General features: G+C 37.1%; 2 protein-coding genes across 11 annotated transcripts in view; one reads left to right on the top strand and one right to left on the bottom strand.

Annotated features, from left to right (window-relative positions):
* Positions 1-299: 299 nt before the first annotated feature.
* Positions 300-1,518, bottom strand: mtrfr (mitochondrial translation release factor in rescue). The gene is made up of 2 exons (XM_007239706.4): positions 994-1,518; positions 300-663 (listed from the first exon to the last, which is right to left on the bottom strand). Exons 1-2 carry the CDS (start codon positions 1,270-1,272, stop codon positions 451-453), a joined length of 492 nt encoding a protein of 163 aa, XP_007239768.1. The 5' UTR covers positions 1,273-1,518; the 3' UTR covers positions 300-450.
* A 3,030-nt stretch (positions 1,519-4,548) lies between these two features.
* LOC103031784 (membrane-associated phosphatidylinositol transfer protein 2) overlaps positions 4,549-18,726 on the top strand; it is a 99,399-nt gene continuing 85,221 nt past the window's right edge. For 3 of the 10 annotated variants that reach the window (XM_049470857.1, XM_049470861.1, XM_049470856.1), the window contains exons 1-2: positions 4,552-5,158; positions 17,478-17,657. In XM_049470857.1, coding sequence (XP_049326814.1) covers positions 17,580-17,657 — 78 coding nt within the window. In that variant the 5' untranslated portion in view covers positions 4,552-5,158; positions 17,478-17,579. Of the gene's footprint in view, positions 5,159-17,477; positions 17,658-18,726 lie in introns of all 10 variants that reach the window. The other 7 variants (XM_049470858.1, XM_049470860.1, XM_022686768.2 and 4 more) reach the window with 4 other exon arrangements.

Below are 18,726 nucleotides of genomic sequence, written 5' to 3'. Positions count from 1 at the left end.
ATTAAAATTAATATTTTTTGTTTACTACATTTGCATGGCTGAACTGTGATGTCATTTAAAAACAAGTAGGGTATGAAGAATGTGACCAATATAATGTTGCAATACTGTTTGCATTTTCACATTTATTACCCAGTGTAATAAAAACATTTACTTTATCAAATGATTGTAATAATTTGATAGTGTACAATAATAAAAGAAAGAACAAATGTAATTTTGAGCTCATTTTTTAAATTAAATTACTTGGAGATTTTCAACTTTTATGCATGTGAAAAACTGCAACTGTATTGTCCATTTGTGCATTGTTTTTTATGTAATTGTTTAATCATCAGTGCATAATATAAATACAGTCAGTAGAATTACAGAGTAAAACAATAGTGAAACGCGTTGCATCTGCCTGTGCGAAGCACATCCACAAACGTTGCTTTGGCCTGTTCAATTGTTGTTATCTTCTCACTTGGCGTCAGCTAAGAGGATGCTTTTTAGTAGTTTCTTTTTCTCCAAGTTTTCATTTACTTTCTTTCGTTTTTGCTGTTTTTTAATTCTGGATTCTTCTTTCATTTGTAGCAGCTGGCTCTCCTCCCCTTTATACACGATGTCCAGTTTCTCCTGCATGATCTCCCGTGCTCGTCTCCTGTTTAGCTCTACCGATCTGGTTTGGTGGCACTGGAAACAATGTAAACTATTACTGACATTCGAAATATAAACATGGAAAAACATTTCCCACACTGATCCAGCTTCACCACGTTAAAACATTGAAACAACATTTAATGTTAAATGGTTGTACAAACATTAACATTTCAACGTTGAATTAACACAACGACCTCACCTTTTTGCTCAGAGATGTATATTACTTTAACCATATTTGAAACACATTTCAATGTTAGTGTTGGTTGTGTGCCAGCTGGGATTAAACTTGAATACGTCTTATTTAACCAATCAATAACCCAAGAGAGGATGCTACCTGATTTGATGTTACCTGAAAAAGCAACTCACCTTCACAACAACGCCAGTCGGGCTATGCTTCAGTACCACACAGTTACTGGTTTTGTTTGTAGCCTGTCCGCCTGGTCCTGAGCCCCGGACAAACTGCTCTTCCAGCTCCTCCTCGTTTAACACTGGTAAATCAGTCAGGGATTTTTTCCCAGCCGCCTGAACGGCGGGCCACCCCGCTGCCTGCCTGAGACACAGCAGGGAGAACCTCTCCTTTACCGCGCCTCTGGCCGCTCCTCCCGCACTGAAGATCATACTTGGGACGAGACGCAGTGAAGACATAATGCTGGGTCATCCAGCACACCCCTGTCACACACAACACAGTCCTGAGCACAGCCCTGAGCACAGCCCTGAACCGACCTACACTGCAGCACACAGCAGGGCTGGGGCTGTGCGCGCGTACTCGCGTACTCGCATTGCTGTGCAGGGTCTTCACCCAGAACAAGGTAAATTTATGTATACGGGTAAAAATGCAATACCTGACTTTCACACTGTGTTCTCTTCTTCTCTTTTTGTTAATGAGTTACCCAGTCACGCTTAACGCCACCTACTGGCAAAGACGCAAGTGTGCACTTTTTTTAAGAGTTAGGCGTCCCGAGTCAGAATATATTGATGAAGTGCCACCGCAAAACCGTTTTACACAGCAACACTAGTTTTAGTACAGTCAAACCTCTGAAATCCACTTTTTTAAATATTCGCCTAGTAGAAAACATGCTGTCAGTGGCTTAAAGAAATATATATTTTGAATAATGTTACATTTATTAAAGAGTTATGTGTCTATATTAGGACCGTTATTGTTTACATTATATATGCTCCCACTGGGCAAAGTTATTAGAAAACATGACGTTAATTTTCATTGTTATGCGGAATCACACGCAGCTCTTCATATCAGCCAAACCTGACGACAGAGTTAGATTAAAGAAAATTGAGGATTGTGTAAAAGATGTGAAATTGTGGATGTTGTGCAACTTCCTCCTATTAAATAGTGATAAACAGAAGTTCTCCTATTAGGCCCCAAAGCTGCTAGAAATAAATTATCAGACTTAATGCTAAATCTGGTTGACTTCTACATCACACCTGGTTCAGCAGCTAAAAACCTTGGAGTTATTATAGATTCAGATCTAGCATTCGATAAACACATATCTAATGTTACTAGAACAGCTTTTCTACACTTCCGTAATATTGCCAAACTAAGAAATGCCCTATCACTGCATGACGCAGAAAAATTAGTACATGCCTTTATTACCTCAAGGCTAGATTATTGTAATGCGCTACTGTCTGGATGTTCCTGCAGTAACTTAAATAAACGTCAGCTAGTTCAAAATGCTGCAGCCAGGGTCCTTACTAAAACAAGAAAATTTGACCATATTAGTCCAGTACTATCAGCACTGCACTGGATTCCAGTAAAATTCCACATAGACTATAAAATTCTCCTGTTAACGTATAAAGCCCTACACGGGCTCGCTCCTGAGTATTTACGAGACCTCATCTCCTGTTATGAACCACTGCGATTACTCAGATCTCAGGGTGCTGGTTTCTTAGTAGTTCCTAAAATTCAGAGGAGCTCTGCAGGAGGAAGAGCTTTCTCTTATAAAGCTCCTCAACTCTGGAATAATCTCCCCCGATATGTTCGAGACTCAGACACAGTCTCAATCTTTAAGTCTAGACTGAAAACTTACTTGTTTATTTTAGCTTTTGGTAATTAATTTTTGTTCCTTTTAGATAAGGCTGCAGATCCAGTGGTTTATGAACATAGGGAATTGTGGGTAAACTGAGATGCTGATGCTGTCATTCTCCCACTGCACACGGTCACTCAGGTTTGTGGACGGTGGAGTGGGTGGATGCCAGTGTTTCAGGGAGCCTCTGTGTCTATGTTACCTTCTGGCTCTCTCCCTTTAGTTAGGCTGTTTTATTCAGATCTGCCGGAGTCATTAGCCACACTCTGATAACGTTTTATATTCTCCGTTTTACATAAATCCAGTCAAAACTAATTACATCCTCTGCCTTCCTCTGAGTTACTGACTTCTCTATTACCCACCACAGATCAGCTGCTCATCATCCATCTTACTCTCCACTACTGATTACATCCAAGCTTACATGAACTGTAACTGCTTCTGTTAGTGACCCTGCTATACTCCTGAATACATAAGACCTATGTGGATGTATATGAAAATGAATTTAAAAGCCATTTGACCAGTGGTAGAATGGTCTTGGTCCTCCCAAGGTTTCTTCCTCCTCCTGCAGCTCTGAGGGAGTTTTTCACTGGGGGTTCTGTATTCTGTTTTTTGAATGTTTAATGTTTTGCCTGATTCTTTGTCCTGTGATCATGTTTCTGTAAAGCTGCTTTGTGACAACACCAGTTGTAAAAAGCACTACATAAATAAATTTGATTTGATTTTGATTTCTTCACATTGCAGAGAACCTCACCTGGTCCCTCAACACCAGCATAACCAAGAAAGCCCAGCAGCGCCTCTACTTCCTGCGGAGACTGAGGGACTGTAGAAAGCATCCTGAGCAGCTGCATTACCGTCTGGTTTGGGAACTGCAACACCTCGGATCGCTAAACCTACAGCGGATAGTGAGGACAGCTGAGAAGATCACCAGAGTCTATGCCCTCCATCACTGAGATCTACACCACACGCTGCATCCGCAAAGCCACCAGCATAGTGGAAGACCCCACCCATCCCTCACACGGACTCTTCGCTCTGATGCCATCTGGCAGAAGATACAGGAGCATCCGAGCCTCCACTACTAGACTCTGCAACAGCTTCTTCCACCAGGCAGTCAGACTCCTCAACACACAGAGACAGAGTTGAACCCCCCCACACACACCCAACACTCACAGACTGTACTGAACCCACCCATCACTTTACTCACACACACACACACAGAGTGAATTAGCTCTATCCCAGTCAGCAATATTTGCGGCCTCATTCTATAGAACTATAAACTCTCTACCTCAGTAACTGCTGTAACCATGTACTATATGTTACAGTCTGAACCTTATCTTCATTAGAATTTTCATTGTACCGTATGTACAGTATGTGCCAAAAATTGGGGAGAAAATGGGAAATAAAATAATTGAAAAACCGTTTTCTGTAGACTATAACAGCATAGATAGTGTTGTTTGATCGAACAGAGAGAAAGTGCATCATACAATTCGCACGAACTGCTACATTCTGCAAAAGTTGTATTTTGTTTTAGTTGTGGAATGTCATTGTGAATAATGCAACAATAGATATTTTTTTGGGAAATTGCAGACAGAGGGATAATATTAAAGTCATATTCAGTTCTGTAAATGTTTAAAAACTGTTTAGGTTTTTTTTTTTATTAGAGATTTCTGCTTCCTTTCCTCACAAATAATGAAAATTAGTTGTGTTTTGTCTTCATTAAGCTTTATCTTTATAAAAACCAAGCGTTGCTACTCATTCTAGAAATAGTCTAGGAGACTACACTCTAAATCTACATTAGCGTGCACATCGCTTCTGTTATGGAGGGTGGCATTATTATCGCGTGTTTGAAGGTAGGTGCGATTCAGCTCAATCAGCTTTACTATAACTACCAAAGCCAGCAGGCGGAGCGCTACAGTCTGTTCCAGACGGGCGCGTGAGGAAGAAACACTGAAGGCAATTCGTCCTAAAAGTGATCTCGCAGACCAAGAGGGAAAAACTCTTTAGCGTTTAGGATGGCATGGACGCAGAATGTACGCCTTCATGAGGGATTTTCTGAGAAGAGAATACGAAGAGACTCTGCGGAAACTGCTGTTCTTCTCATGTCAGCTGGGAACACGCCATAACCTGACTATATTCTTCAAATCTCCAACGCGGATGTAATGAAGTCACGGGCTCTCCGCTGCACTACTCCGCTGACATTTCTGAAGAACGCTTCTGGTTTTTGTTGCGCTTAAATTCTGCAGATCTTCGGGCTTCAGTCTGCACACTGTGGGCTACGGTATGAAGACTCTTCCCGCCTAACCGCCTGAACTAAACAAGCTAATGCCCGCAGCAGCAGCAGCAGTGTGTATGGGAAAGAGAAGGGGCCTTTTTCCATTACGTGGATACTGTATTTTGTCCGGAAGAAGGAGAACCGTGTTATCATACGAACAAATCCACGGTGAGAAGCGAGGACAGGACACACACTGACTGGAGGAGATCAACTTTGTGAATCGGTAAGACTATGGAAATGTTCAGGTGTGCTCTCTTTCCGGTTGCTGAGTGTTGTAGGGATGTTTGATGGGCAGAGCGGGCCATCAGTCTCTGATGACCATGCTGCGATGTTGCTAGGAAACTGAGGTGAGGGAGATGCTTGGTTACTTCAGGTCATCACTGTTTTTCAGCCGACATTCGTGCAAAGCAATGTAGCGCCACATAAGATGCTGCTAATGTACTAATGCCACATAAAAAAATATAAGCTGCTTTCCTTACATCAGACTGTACCATGACATAGTTCGATTAATCAAGGGCCTAGGCGGGGGGGGGGGGGGGGGGGGGGGTCACTTTACAACCTAAACATGTTACTCCACAATATGCATTGCAAAAACTGATCGGTTACCACCTAATATTTAAAATGTGGTTGTTATTATTATTATTATTATTATTATTATTATTATTATGACCTAAAAATTGTATCATGAGCTTTTACTAAAGGACCAGACACACTGAAAGAAATGTATCCTAAATGCACTCTTGCTTCTCCTAACCTGTTCTTTCTTTTGATCAGTTCAGTCCTGATCAGTTCATTATAGTCCTCTCCACATTTCATCTCTCTCCAGCTCAACCAGGTCTTCTACCCCTTCTAAATAATAAATTACACCACAATACTTAAGAACAAACCCTAAAACTAGCCCTGAACTATTAAATTAAAGTTCATTTTGCAACATTCACAACTTAACTATTAAAATGAACTACTTTTGCAACATTCTCTTTTTTTATACTTTTCACAACCCCACTTCAGGGGGTGCTTGAAATCGTATTAAAATATTAAAAATAAACTCTGTATATTTCAGTTAAATAGCAAAAAAAAAATTAGAGTGGCTTACAGATTTATGACAGAAGCATAAGCATATCTACTGAGATGGCCAGGTTTATATGTAAAGATGTCCAATCTTGATTATTCCTTTTGAAAATGGCATTAACAAAGTAATTTGATTAATCAAATGAATTAGTTTAATCTCTTAGCACTACCTCTGCTGTAAGAATCATTCCAGAAATAATCCTCTTTGTCTGCAGTGACTGGTTATTTGCCAGTAGCACAACAGTGAAACAGATGCTCATAGTAAAAAAAAAGATTGCAATATAAGGATCATCTTTAATGATAGAGAAATTGTTTTATGTAATTCTCGTTCTATTATACCTATCATACTTAAAAACCCATACTTTCGCAACCCTACTTCAGTATTATGATGGACTATTTATTCAAGTTTTTGTAGTAGGCCAGTTATAAGGAGAAACAGCTTCCAAGTATTCAAGAGGAGAAACCAAGCTGAAGAAAAAGTCAGCCAGAGCAGGACAAGTTAAGGAAGCAAGGCAGTCAACCTAAGCAGGCAAAGGATAAGCCTGGTAACAGATGGCATCCACACGGATGGTAATAGTGTCCGAGTGTAAGAAGTGATGGAGCCTGAGAGGAGTTGACCATTCAGTGGAAAGTGCAAACAAAATAGGTCTAGGAGTCAAAAGGGAATCCCTGTGGTACTGAAAAATGAGTATGGAGCAAAAAGGCTCAAATTATCTGATAAAATGTTTATATAGTATAAGTAATTGGGAACAATTCAGGTAGGCCTCTGGGTCTGAGAACAGGGGGGCAGTTTAGCACATCCAGTTCACTTACCAGATCCTAGCATGGCAGTGTCAAGGTCAATGAATTATTTTACAAGCCAAAAAGAAGAAATCATAAGGTCCACAAAACACTTTTCATATTCTGATTTAGACTTCTTCTGTAGGCAGTACAGACAATTTCACAAATTGTATACTGAAACATAGACTGGTGCAGCAGTTTCAGCAATTGTTAAAATTACAATGAATTTTAATTATTGGAATCAAGAATTTTGCCCTTGTATGTCCATGAAGGAAAAAGTGTACACGAATGACTTGCTCAGAAACCGGTGAAACTGGACTAGCATTCCATCAAAGCTATGTAGAGCACAGGTAAAAAGAGCAGCCAGTACACAACTGTAAGGCTTAATCAGCTACTCACAATAGCAAGTTGGGTCTTCAAAGAGGGCGTTGTTACCAAACAACACATGAAAGCACTGATTGAACTGAAGAGCAATGCTGTCTGCAGGTTTCACAAGACAGAACACCATAGACTGCATCCTACATTAAGTGTTACCTCAGTGATGATGTTATAATCACAGCAACTCTCATCAGTTTAGAGGATTTTTAACAAATCAAATCAAAATAGAGTTTTCCCTAGTGTGGCACATATTGAACAAACCTAGCCAGGATAAATGAAAGGAACATTCATATTGTTCTTTCCAGGGCCATAAATTATGACCACAAATTTGATTGTTTACCTAAAATGTTTTTTCAGTGCCAATAAAGAGTGTGGCAATACTTTTCAAGGCCCCACAGTCTTTGTTTTTAGCATCATTTTAACAAAATAAAGAACTCCTTCAGGTTACAAAACACCAGTAGATGACTCTCCAAACCATCACTGATCATCGGTAAATTTTACAATTTTTCATTTGTAAATCAAGGGATCAGAGTCTGGAGGAAGAGTGGAGAGAGACACTGTGTTTTATTATCAAGTCTAAAGTCAGTGCAGTTTTGTTTTCCCACAAAATCTTGCAGCACTTCATGCTTCCCTCTGCTACTGACAACTTTTATAGAGATGCAGATTTTTTTTTCCAGCAGGAAATTTTTCAATGATATTCTATTTTTTGAGGTGCAAAATAGTTTGATGTAGTTTTATTTGCCTTTACCCTTGAGAAATGAGTCTAAAGTGACACGATCATAATAGGAAATAAAGAACAATAAACAATAAAGAAAATAAAACAAAAACGTCACAACACCATCAGTCCTATCACAGAAGATAGTATATTAAAAAAATACATTTGAGGAAACAATATTCACATTTAATCTATTTACCGGATATATAAATTGAATATGCCATTACATGTTTGAAAAAAGACTCGTATGTAAAGATGCCAAGTCAGTGTACCCTCAAAATGGTTGTGAGATGAGATACTTAATATAATAATTAATATAATAATATTACTTTACTACTTTACTGTGCCTCTTTTCTATATTGCCTTTTCTATTGGCTTTTTGTGGCTTTTTGTGAGTTTTGCTATTGTAATAAAAAATAGCAACATTTCTATGCTTGGATGAGGTGGATAAATCAGTTTATCTGTAAGAAGAAATGCAGACACAAAAAACAATGATGGAACCAGAAGTGTTAATTCAGTATAAGTTTTGAGCGCTAAACATTAATCAAGTCTTTAAACTATAAAACACTTATCTATGAAGTTTCTTATTCATTCATTCATTAATTAAATTCAAGGTTACTCAAACTCTTGTTGCAAATAAAAGGAAACCATCAGCATTTTGACTGATATAAAGGATTTGAGCAGTTGCAGTTTTTATGCCACTGACAGTAAAGAATGAACATTGTTTCTGAAATGAACTCACTACCAAATATGGAAATGATTTGTTGAAGAAAAGATTCTGCTACAAGATTTCCCCCAGAGGCTCAGAAAGGCAAATTTCAGTTAGACATTTGATGGAAAAGAGAGATTTCCATGTAAGGAAACAAAGATTTTGGACCTGGAAGCTGGAGACTGTGTCTACACCAGTTTACCACACAAAGTTTTTTGTTTAGAATGTTTGATGTTTAGATTTCTGCCTTTCAGGTTTTTAATACAACCATTAAACAAATGAACGTCGAAACAAATGAACGTAGTTTTAGAGGTCAAATCTAATCAAAAATATACAAACTACAAATGGCCAGTAATGATCTCTTACTGTGACCTAAAATGAAATCCTGAAATGAGTTATTAGGTCTAATCCTGGATGCTGAAATTCAGCTGTGGCAAACTACTAAAAATTACAGTGATGCAGTGAGAGGAGTGCTTGTGATGTGCTTCTGAAAAAAAGAGTCCCCACCCTCCCTTAGGGTGTACATTTTACAAAACTGTAATTTTAAACCGAAGAAGATCGAGAGCCAGCCCCTCAACCACTGCCACACAGCCTTAAAATAGCACACCCTTCCCTCGCCCCTTTCTCTTTCACATCATTGCATAATGCCCAGCATTACCCCCTTCTGTTCTGTCTTACTCTTTTATCCATTCTACACGTGATTTTATCACTTTCTTTACTTCTTTCTTATAAATTAGAGTTATTGTTTCATATACCTCATTTTGAATATTTCACTTTGTCCTACTTTTATGTAGTAAGTTTACCTAGCATGTGAATATTTACATAGATTTTAGCAGCTTTAATGATGTGCTGTCTGAAAGCAGGTGAAAATGGCCGCTAATCTAGTTTAACTTAATGGAATCTCTGAATAAATTGCATTACGATTTTGAATGAGCAAAATGTGAAACTTTAATTTATGTGTAATGCAATAGTTTATATAACATAAGGTCTAGGCTAACATCGTATTATAATTTCTATGCTTCAAAATAAAAGGATTATGATATTGGGTAGCATAACACATACCTGTTACCACAGTCACTCTTATTTAATGGTTCTACTACACTGTTAACCAGATTTTTTTAACAGAAATAAAAAATGTGCATAGAGAGCACTTTAAATGCTTCTTCATCCCTGAGGCACTGGGGTTAAAAAGGCTTAGAGACAATAGCTTTTTTACTTTATTATCATTTCTCAAGGTAGCTTTGATTATTTTTTTATTATAATCTTTCAATGCACTAAGAAAATGTTTAACAGTGAGCTGTGTGTGTGTGTGTGTGAGAGAGAGAGATATAAAAAGACAGAGTTAAATGCATCTACCTTCTGAACTCATCAGTAGTGACACCAGGTTTACATCTCTAAAAAAAACTGCACATACGTCACCTGGTTCTGTAAACTTGGTAAGGTATTTATCAATCAACCTTTATTTTAAACTCGGAAGTACATTGAGGGCCCTCATTGACCCTCATTTTCAATGTAGCCGAGCAAATACAATAGTGATTGAAAAAGCAAAATTAAAAGCAAATATTTAATATTTATGAAACAGAAGAATAAAACTGAAACTAAAAAATAAAACTATTTAGTAATAAGAATAAAATAAAAAAAAATAAAAATATATAATAACAGTATTACTGATAAAACAAAATAAAAAATAAAAATAAAATATTAAAATAAAATAATTATAAGAAAGTAAATACAAAAACAAAAATAATAAAATAAATAAAAATAAATAAATATATAAATAAATAAATTATATAAAATAAATAAAAGGAATATAAATATATATAAAAAAATAATAAGAGAACTAAACCATGAAGTAAAATAAATAATTAAGATTGAGTAAAACAGGTACAGGCTGTCTGAAGGTGGTTAGATATTAATAGTTTAAAATGATTGAGTGACTCCAGTGAGCTGAGTTTTAGTGTTTCCTGTAGTGAGTTCCAGCTCGCCGGTGCACTGTAGCTAAACGCAGATTTTCCCAGTTCACTAAAAACTCTCGGTACCTGGCAGCTGATCCAACCACTGGAGCGAGTCTGATAATTACTGTTATTAAAATTTATCAATGAAGTGATGCATTCTGGCATATGACCGGAGAGTGTTTTATAAATTAAAATTAACCAGTGCATTTCCCTTCGTGCAGCTAATGGAGGCCAACCAACTTTTCTGTACAGATCACAGTGATGAGTTCTATAAGGGTCGCCAGTGATGAACCTTAGAGCAGAGTGATTTGAGGGAACTGGTGGAGGCATATTTATAAATGACATCACCATAGTCTAGAACAGATAAAAGAGTTGCCTCAACAATTGTTTTCCTAGCGTGCATGGGGAAACAAGCTTTATTTCTATATAAATAACCCAGCTTCTGTCTGCATTTACTGACTAGTTTATTAATGTGAGGTTTAAAAGTGAGTTTCTCATCCAGCCATATGCCGAGATATTTATATTCTGTAACTCTTTCAATGGTGGATCCTGCCAGGGTAGTAAAATTTACACAATTAACATCACTATTAAGAGATCTGGAAAACAGCATTAACTTAGTTTTCTAAGTAATGTGTGCTGAAACAAAATACAATTTCCAGGTTAATCACATGTTAACATTTACAGCAATGTGGCATAACAGAGTTCACCCCAACCGTATTGGTGTGCCTTAGGACTGGTTTGAGTGACTGCTTTACTGATAATTATTTTTTGCTTTTTCCCCACCTTCACAATGAGAAAAATGTATCTTTTGTGTAACATTGAAATGTTAGAAATTTTTAGTTTCTTAGTTGCTCAGTGTAGGTAATATTTACTCAATATATGGAGTAAACAAATCCAAACAGAGTGAGAGCGCAGTGTTATAGTGTATTAATGGGTAAAATGTAGGAAGCTTCTGCAGGTGGTAGATTTATGTGTTTTGTCTCGTGTTTAGTCTCAATACAAAGCAAATCAATGCATTCCTGAGAAATGTTTTAAATCTAATCACCCGTTTCTTTCCTCAAATATTACTGTTATACATACAGATAGCTGCTCTTTTATAGGGCATCCCAGGATGCCTTGCGTTCTACAGTTTTTATAGCGGACAGTAGTTGTTTACTGTATGAATATAAAGTTTAGTAACAGGTATAGCCGTATGGTCCAAAAGTCGACAGTGCGTCTTATTAATGAATTCTACCAGTCGAGTATTAGGTTAAAATGGTTTTCAGGAGAAAAATCTGTGTAGATTAACATCCAGCGCTCGTTTGAATTTTTTTTGTGTTTTGTCTTAAATAACAGTTTTGTTTACTTAGGCCATTAGAAGGGAAACATGGCGGCACCCTTGCTCATGTGATATAGGCATCCCTACTAGTATCACCTAATGCGCCTTATAATCCACTGCACCTTATGTATAAAAATAGACCAGAAAATAGATGTTTATTGATAGTGCGCCTGATAATCATGCATTATAGTCTGAAAAATACAACACGTTTATTACCTTAATTTCCAACACCCATCACCCTCTCTTTCTCTCTCTTTTTCTCTTTCTCTCTCTCCCTCTCTCGTCTCCCCTCACTCGCTCCACTTCAACAGACCCAGCATCAATCTGAAAAGAAGCCTAACAATAACTGAGCTATAACAATAACAATAGCTTTAGCTAATTAAAAACAAAACACAAACCTTTACACATTATAGTCTGCATCTCAGCGTTTTATGACACATTTTTTACAACTCATGAACAGTTGAACACTACACCACATTTCTGAATACAGTGTGTTACATACTCATGGCTGTTACACCCAAATCAATCCATATCCAAGATATCCTGTCTCACTCTGTTCACCATGTTCTTTTTTATTTATCTTGAGTGTCTCAAAACACCTCAAACTCACCAGTGTTTTCTCTGTCCTTCTATTTATATAGGTAATTTACAATGTCCTTTGCTGCTCCGCTCAGCACTTTATTGTAATATACAATTCTGCGCATGTAAGTTTACAGGTGTGTGTGTGTGTGTGTGTGTGTGTGTCTAAATGTCCCTGTGTAATGTTGTCAGTTATCGTGCACTGTGAGCTACTGTAACCAAATACAAATCCCTTGTATGTGTGAGCATACTTGGCCAATAAAGCCTGATTCTGAAATTGTGTTACAGATCTTTACAAATACATGTGAACAACAATATGCATGATGGTTGGTAAGCAAGAGTTTGGTGGTTAAACTCTGCTTAAAAAGAGCAAGTACACTCCTGGCCAAAACTCTTGGCACCCCTTTACATAAAGTGCACCAGTTCTTCCAGAACATTGTTGCAAATACAAATGCTTTAAAGAGTCACATGTGGGAATCCTGAATCAATCTGCCTGTAGCATGAATTAGTTTCTTACATGCCTCTACTGGAATGCTGGATTACTCTTCTTTTGCCAGCTGTTCCAGGTCTCTCAGATTTGAAGCCTTACTTCTCCAATCTGTTTTCAGACGTCTCCACAGATGCTCTTCATATTATGGCTGGCCACTTTAGAACTATCCAGTGCTTTGTCTTATAGTCATTTCTAAATGTTTTTTTAAGTATTCTTTTGGGGAATTGTTCTGCTGAAAGACCTGTCACCTCTGACAGAAACTCTTTGGTGGTTTTGAGGTTTAATTAAGTAAAGGCAATCCACTACCATAAGTAGCCATGTCTACCAAATTCTGAAATAAATATGTTAATTCTTTCATTATTTAATGGATTAAAGCAGTGTTTAAGTGCTGTTTGATGATAAACATATTGTGAGGTAATTATGATAAATATAAATCCTCATCCTCCAGTTCTCACCTGCAAGTTTTAGTAGGCAAGGCTTGATCCAAAGCTCTCTATCTGCCTTGCCTTTCTCTCCCACACACCCTCCTTTCACTTTGCCCACTCCAGCCTACTTTTATCTCTCAGAACTTCCCAAGAGTCCAGTTATTTTGAGCTTGGCTTGAAATGTTTTGTATGTGTCGTCCCATCTACAAGACTGCATTTTACAAGAAGAGCTCTAAAAGGGGCACTGAAAAAGAAAGGAAAAATAGGATTTATCCCCAGAATAGTACATGACCCTCTTTGGTACTGTGCTAATGTAGTAGTGTTGAAAATTAAATACTCTGGCATGAGAATTTGATGAAGAACTAGACATGTCTGATTATTATCTTAACATCCAGAGTTCACTTAAATTTTCCTTTGCATTTGCATGCAATCCACAGACCACCTCCAAAGAGCCACAAACAGAGTCGCCTGAGGTATACAAAAGCACACCTCAGGCGACTCTGTTTGTGGCGTGCTTGCAGAAATGGCTTCTTTCGCATCACTCTCCCATACAGCTTCTCCTTGTGTAAAGTGCGCTGTATTGTTGAGCGATGCACAGTGACACCATCTGCAGCAAGATGATGCTGCAGCTCTTTGGAGGTGGTCTGTGGATTGTCTTTGACTGTTCTCACCATTCTTCTTCTCTGCCTTTCTGATATTTTTCTTGGCCTGCCACGTCTGGGCTTAACAAGAACTGTCCCTGTGCTCTTCCATTTCCTTACTATGTTCCTCACAGTGGAAACTGACAGGTTAAATCTCTGAGACAACTTTTTGTATCCTTCCCCTGAACAACTATGTTGAACAATCTTTGTTTTTAGATCATTTGAGAGTTGTTTTGATGAGCCCATGATGCCACTCTTCAGAGGAGATTCAAATAGGAGAACAACTTGTCCACCTTAAATACCTTTTCTCATGATTGGATACACCTGGCTATGAAGTTCAAAGCTCAATGAGGTTACCAAACCAATGTTGTGCTTCAGTAAGTCAGTAAAAAGTAGTTAGGAGTATTCAAATCAATAAAATGATAAGGGTGCCCACACTTTTGCACCAGTTAAATTTTGGTTTAATGCATATTGCACATTTTCTGTTAGTACAATAAACCTCATTTCAATCCTGAAATATTACTGTGTCCATCAGTTATTAGATATATCAAACTGAAATATTTAGACCTAAAAATGATTAAGATTAATAGGGGTGCACAAACTTTTTCATATGACTGTGAGATTGTATTGACTACTTTTTACAAATAACCCTTTTACGTAAAACCAGTACACCAGAATCACTTCATAATTAATCTGTGTATAGTTAGTTTGATGAACACTGAACTGATATCTAGCTAACTGGGTTTTGGCAAAAGACATCTGGTTTAACAGCAGTCCTATACTGCTCTAATAAAATATGTATAACATATATAATGTCATACCTAATGTCATTGATCCTGCAGTTCTACAGTCATATTATTCTCTCTGTACTCCTCATAATCCCAGTAAAACCAACATAAACATAACCAGTGCGAGTTTCACAGTTTGAAATAAGTTTATACTGTTTTCAATTCCACCTTAAATGCTACAGCAGTTCCAGTTACTGCTGAGTTGTTTAAGGTGGAATGGGTTAACCTTTTGTTGTATTTTAAGCTATACATAAGCACATAGTCCTCATAATATAATTACACACATTAAGCCCCTGCTAACAGCGTGAGCTGTGGTAACTAGTTAGGTAAGCTAATCCAGCTGCCTAACTGTGAATTCTACTTACATGAGCAGTAAAATCCTTAATAATTACTTATTCTATTCTATCTACATTTTTTTGTTTGTTTTTGTTGTTGTTGTTGCTGCATATCCCTTCTCTATGTAAATGCTCGGCTGGATTGTAAATGAGGGCCACCCTCAATGTACTCAAAGTTTAAATAAAGGTTGATTAATTGAAATGCTTTAACTAAGGGTTTTACATTCCATACATCTAATTATGAACTGATTTCTAGAACAAAATTTTAAATGTAAAAAATTTAGTCACATACCTACAATAATATACGTTAAATCATATATAGACATAAATATCACTCACTTTTGTTGCCAGTTGTTTAGACATTAATGGCTGTATATAGAGTTATTTTGAGGGATGAATAAATTTACACTGTTATATAAGCTGGACATAGATTACTTTCCATTGTGTCAAAGGTTCATTTAGTCAGTGTTTTCCCATAAAAAAGATATACTTAAATATCAGTGCTTCAGTAAGTCAGTAAAAAGTAGTTAGGAGTATTCAAATCAATAAAATGATAAGGGTGCCCATACTTTTGCACCGGTCAAATTTTGGTTTAATGCATATTGCACATTTTCTGTTAGTACAATAAACCTCATTTCAATCCTGAAATATTACTGTGTCCATCAGTTATTAGATATATCAAACTGAAATGACTGTTGCAAACACCCAAATATTTACAACTAAAAATGATTAAGATTAATAGGGGTGCCCAAACTTTTTCATATGCCTGTAAACAGATGACACAGTGGCATTTGCTCTACTTTCTGCCCTCATCATGTTACTTGAGTCTGGATTTTCTAACAGACAGATCCCAGGAAAGTAAGGAAAGTATCTTAGGGCAAGGTTTGCCTAAGCCCCAAACTGTGATCACTGTTTACAGCATGACTGTGTATCAAATATCAATATAACATTAATTATTTTTATTATGTTGCAGAATCTTGCATATGTGACTTTAACTATGGTAATGTTTATTTTTAGTTTAAGAGTTTTAAAGCTTCTTACTGCCGAACAAGCGCAGAGCTTGTCAGTATTAAAAAGTAATATTAATAACCTCCTGAAAACCTGCGTCCCCATATGGGGGACATAAAATTGATACATTTTTCAATTTAAATTAATACTTAATTTATTTATATATATATATTTTTTTCTTACCCTTCGGCCTTATACCATGCCCATATACTTATGACACTGCCCATACCGTTTAGTGGTCACGTGACAACATTACACTAAATTGAGTGAAAATAAGATGTTAGGAACAGTCAAAGGTGTCTACAAACAAGAAAAAAGTAAAAAAAAAATTCTCATTCAATTTTACATTGGAAAACTAGTTTATTTACAGCAGAAAGCAAATTTGTAGTTTTTGGACTAATTAGGGCCTTCTGTTTACAAAATCCTCCTATAAACTCTTTATCCCGGTTTGTTGTTTGTGGTGCAGCCAGTCACTCCCTCAGACCTAATCTATTGCATGCTTAGGCAGATTTATCACCATGTGACATTTAACTACTATATTCCCTAGCTTCCTAGTCCTTACTGTTTATAAATGTTATACACCACTGAGTGTGAACCTTCATGAACCAGAACTTAAGGGGACCGTTCGAATGATTCTCCTGAAATTCTGGACAGTTCTGCAGTTGAAGATCTAAGATCTACCGTCAGCTCGGCGGGAGAGTATCAGGTCTGAAAGAGATCTTTAAGTTTCTGCAGTCTTCTACCAACCCTGGGGGAGTACAGTATGGAATTGCTTTATTTATCTACATGTTTATTTAAGGATTTATTTACAAATTAAGTGAATTTGTGGAACAGTGGATTTACAGTGGATTTAAAAAAAAAACCATTCATTTCATTTTTGATTGTGTGCAACAAAAAAAATCATGATTTTATGTGAATTGTTTTTTTTTTTTTTTTTTTTGTGGAAATACAATTAGGTTGTATACATTAGCATAGATAAATGCATTGTATAACAACATTTTAAGCTTGAAAGGCTTTGTATAACATTAGTTTACTTACATAATATAAAGTTAGAATATGTTGTGTAAAATAAATTGTTTGGTTGTTTGTAGTACTGATCCTTTCTCTTTTTACTATGGTGCCTTTTATTTTATTTATTTACTTGTAGTTCACAAAACTGTAACTGCAACTCCAGAACAGTATTGATTAACTAACAAGCTTATCTGGCCTCAATGCAAGCCTTGTTTTGTGGATTAAGAGATCAACAATAATCAGGGATTGGTTTAAAATATTTAGGCACAGTACAAAACTAAAAATAAGTTACACCATACTGTTATTAATAAAAGTGCTTTTTCTGCTTTGTATTATTTTTAGGTTTTGGCGAAGATGACTTTGGTGGACATTTGATGCACCTGGCCTCTTCCCTCATCATCCTCCATTTCCTTCATCAAGCATTGCTCTCCTACGCTCTCCAGGATGCTAATCAAAGAATACCGTATTCCCATGCCTCTGAGCGTGGAGGAGTACCGGATTGCTCAGCTCTACATGATCCAGGTAAAGCCATAGTACATTGTCTGGTTTGCTGATTTTCAACCATATGCAGTGTGACTGATTACATTACTGTTTTTAAAGTTATATTGTTTCTGTATAAAGTAGAGCACAACTGACACATTATTAACAACATTTATAACTTTTCTCCTTGATTTCACCCTCTGCTCCACAGTTTAAATTTTAAATGCAGTCATTCAGACGAGATTAAAGTACACATCCCAGGGAAATGCGTGCATTTTCATTTTGCCGCGTAGAAATTAAAATACTTCAGTTCCTCTCATTTTTAACTGGAGCACAGTATTTGGAATAAAGCAGTAGGTACATTTAAAGCAGTCATGTTTAGTACATTGTTGCATCTTGGTTTCATCTGGCTCTATTAATATATTTTTTTGCTAATTGTAATATGGTCATTGTGTTTAGTGGTTTGCATATTGCGCTATAGTCTCTGTCTTTCTGTTCACTATGCCGTCAGTGTTTGATTTTTTGCAATAAAAACATGTCTGGCAGCTAGCTGAAAGACAAATGACAGCAGTGACTAGAGAGCACCTGCTCCAAATGTGCTGTTCCCCAGATTTTTCCCAGGGTTCAGACTGCATGACAGAAGGTGCCAGGGCTCCTGTGCTGGAGTTAAATCTCTGTACCCAAAGCATGGTGCAACCAGGAGCAGATATGAATCTATAAGCACTTATAAGACACTCATTTAACGAGCAAAGCTTGGAGGTATTGAAGCCAAACCAGAAGTTCTCTGTCTCTTCTTAATCAGATTGTTGGAATCAACAATAACTAAAATCTATTGCGATTTTGACTATAGCTGTCTTTGGATACGAACGGTAAACATTTGATAACATCTGGCAAGGTCTGTTTTTGACTTAATCCAGAAGAAGAAAAGCTGATTCTAGCTTGTACCACCTATGACCCATGATGACCCAGTCTCAAATCACAGCACCACTGTTGCCTTGACAACCATGACATCAGTGGCAGCATGCCTCTGGTTATGTGTTTTCCACACTCACTGCTCAGAAAAAGAGAAGAAGGAGGTTGAGAGAGAGAGAGAGAGAGAGAGAGAGAGAGC

The sequence above is a fragment of the Astyanax mexicanus genome, chromosome 22 (genome assembly GCF_023375975.1).
Source record: "Astyanax mexicanus isolate ESR-SI-001 chromosome 22, AstMex3_surface, whole genome shotgun sequence".
Classification (NCBI taxonomy): domain Eukaryota; kingdom Metazoa; phylum Chordata; class Actinopteri; order Characiformes; family Acestrorhamphidae; genus Astyanax; species Astyanax mexicanus.
The sequence above is the reverse complement of the archived record's forward strand: the minus strand, read 5'-3'. Positions and strand labels throughout refer to the sequence as shown.

Excerpts from the sequence above, each read along its gene's own strand:
- mtrfr (XM_007239706.4), bottom strand. The coding sequence starts at position 1,272 with ATGTCTTCACTGCGTCTCGTCCCAAGTATGATCTTCAGTGCGGGAGGA. Across the intron at positions 664-993 it reads CGACTGGCGTTGTTGTGAAG|TGCCACCAAACCAGATCGGT; the intron begins GTGAGTTGCTTT and ends CATTGTTTCCAG.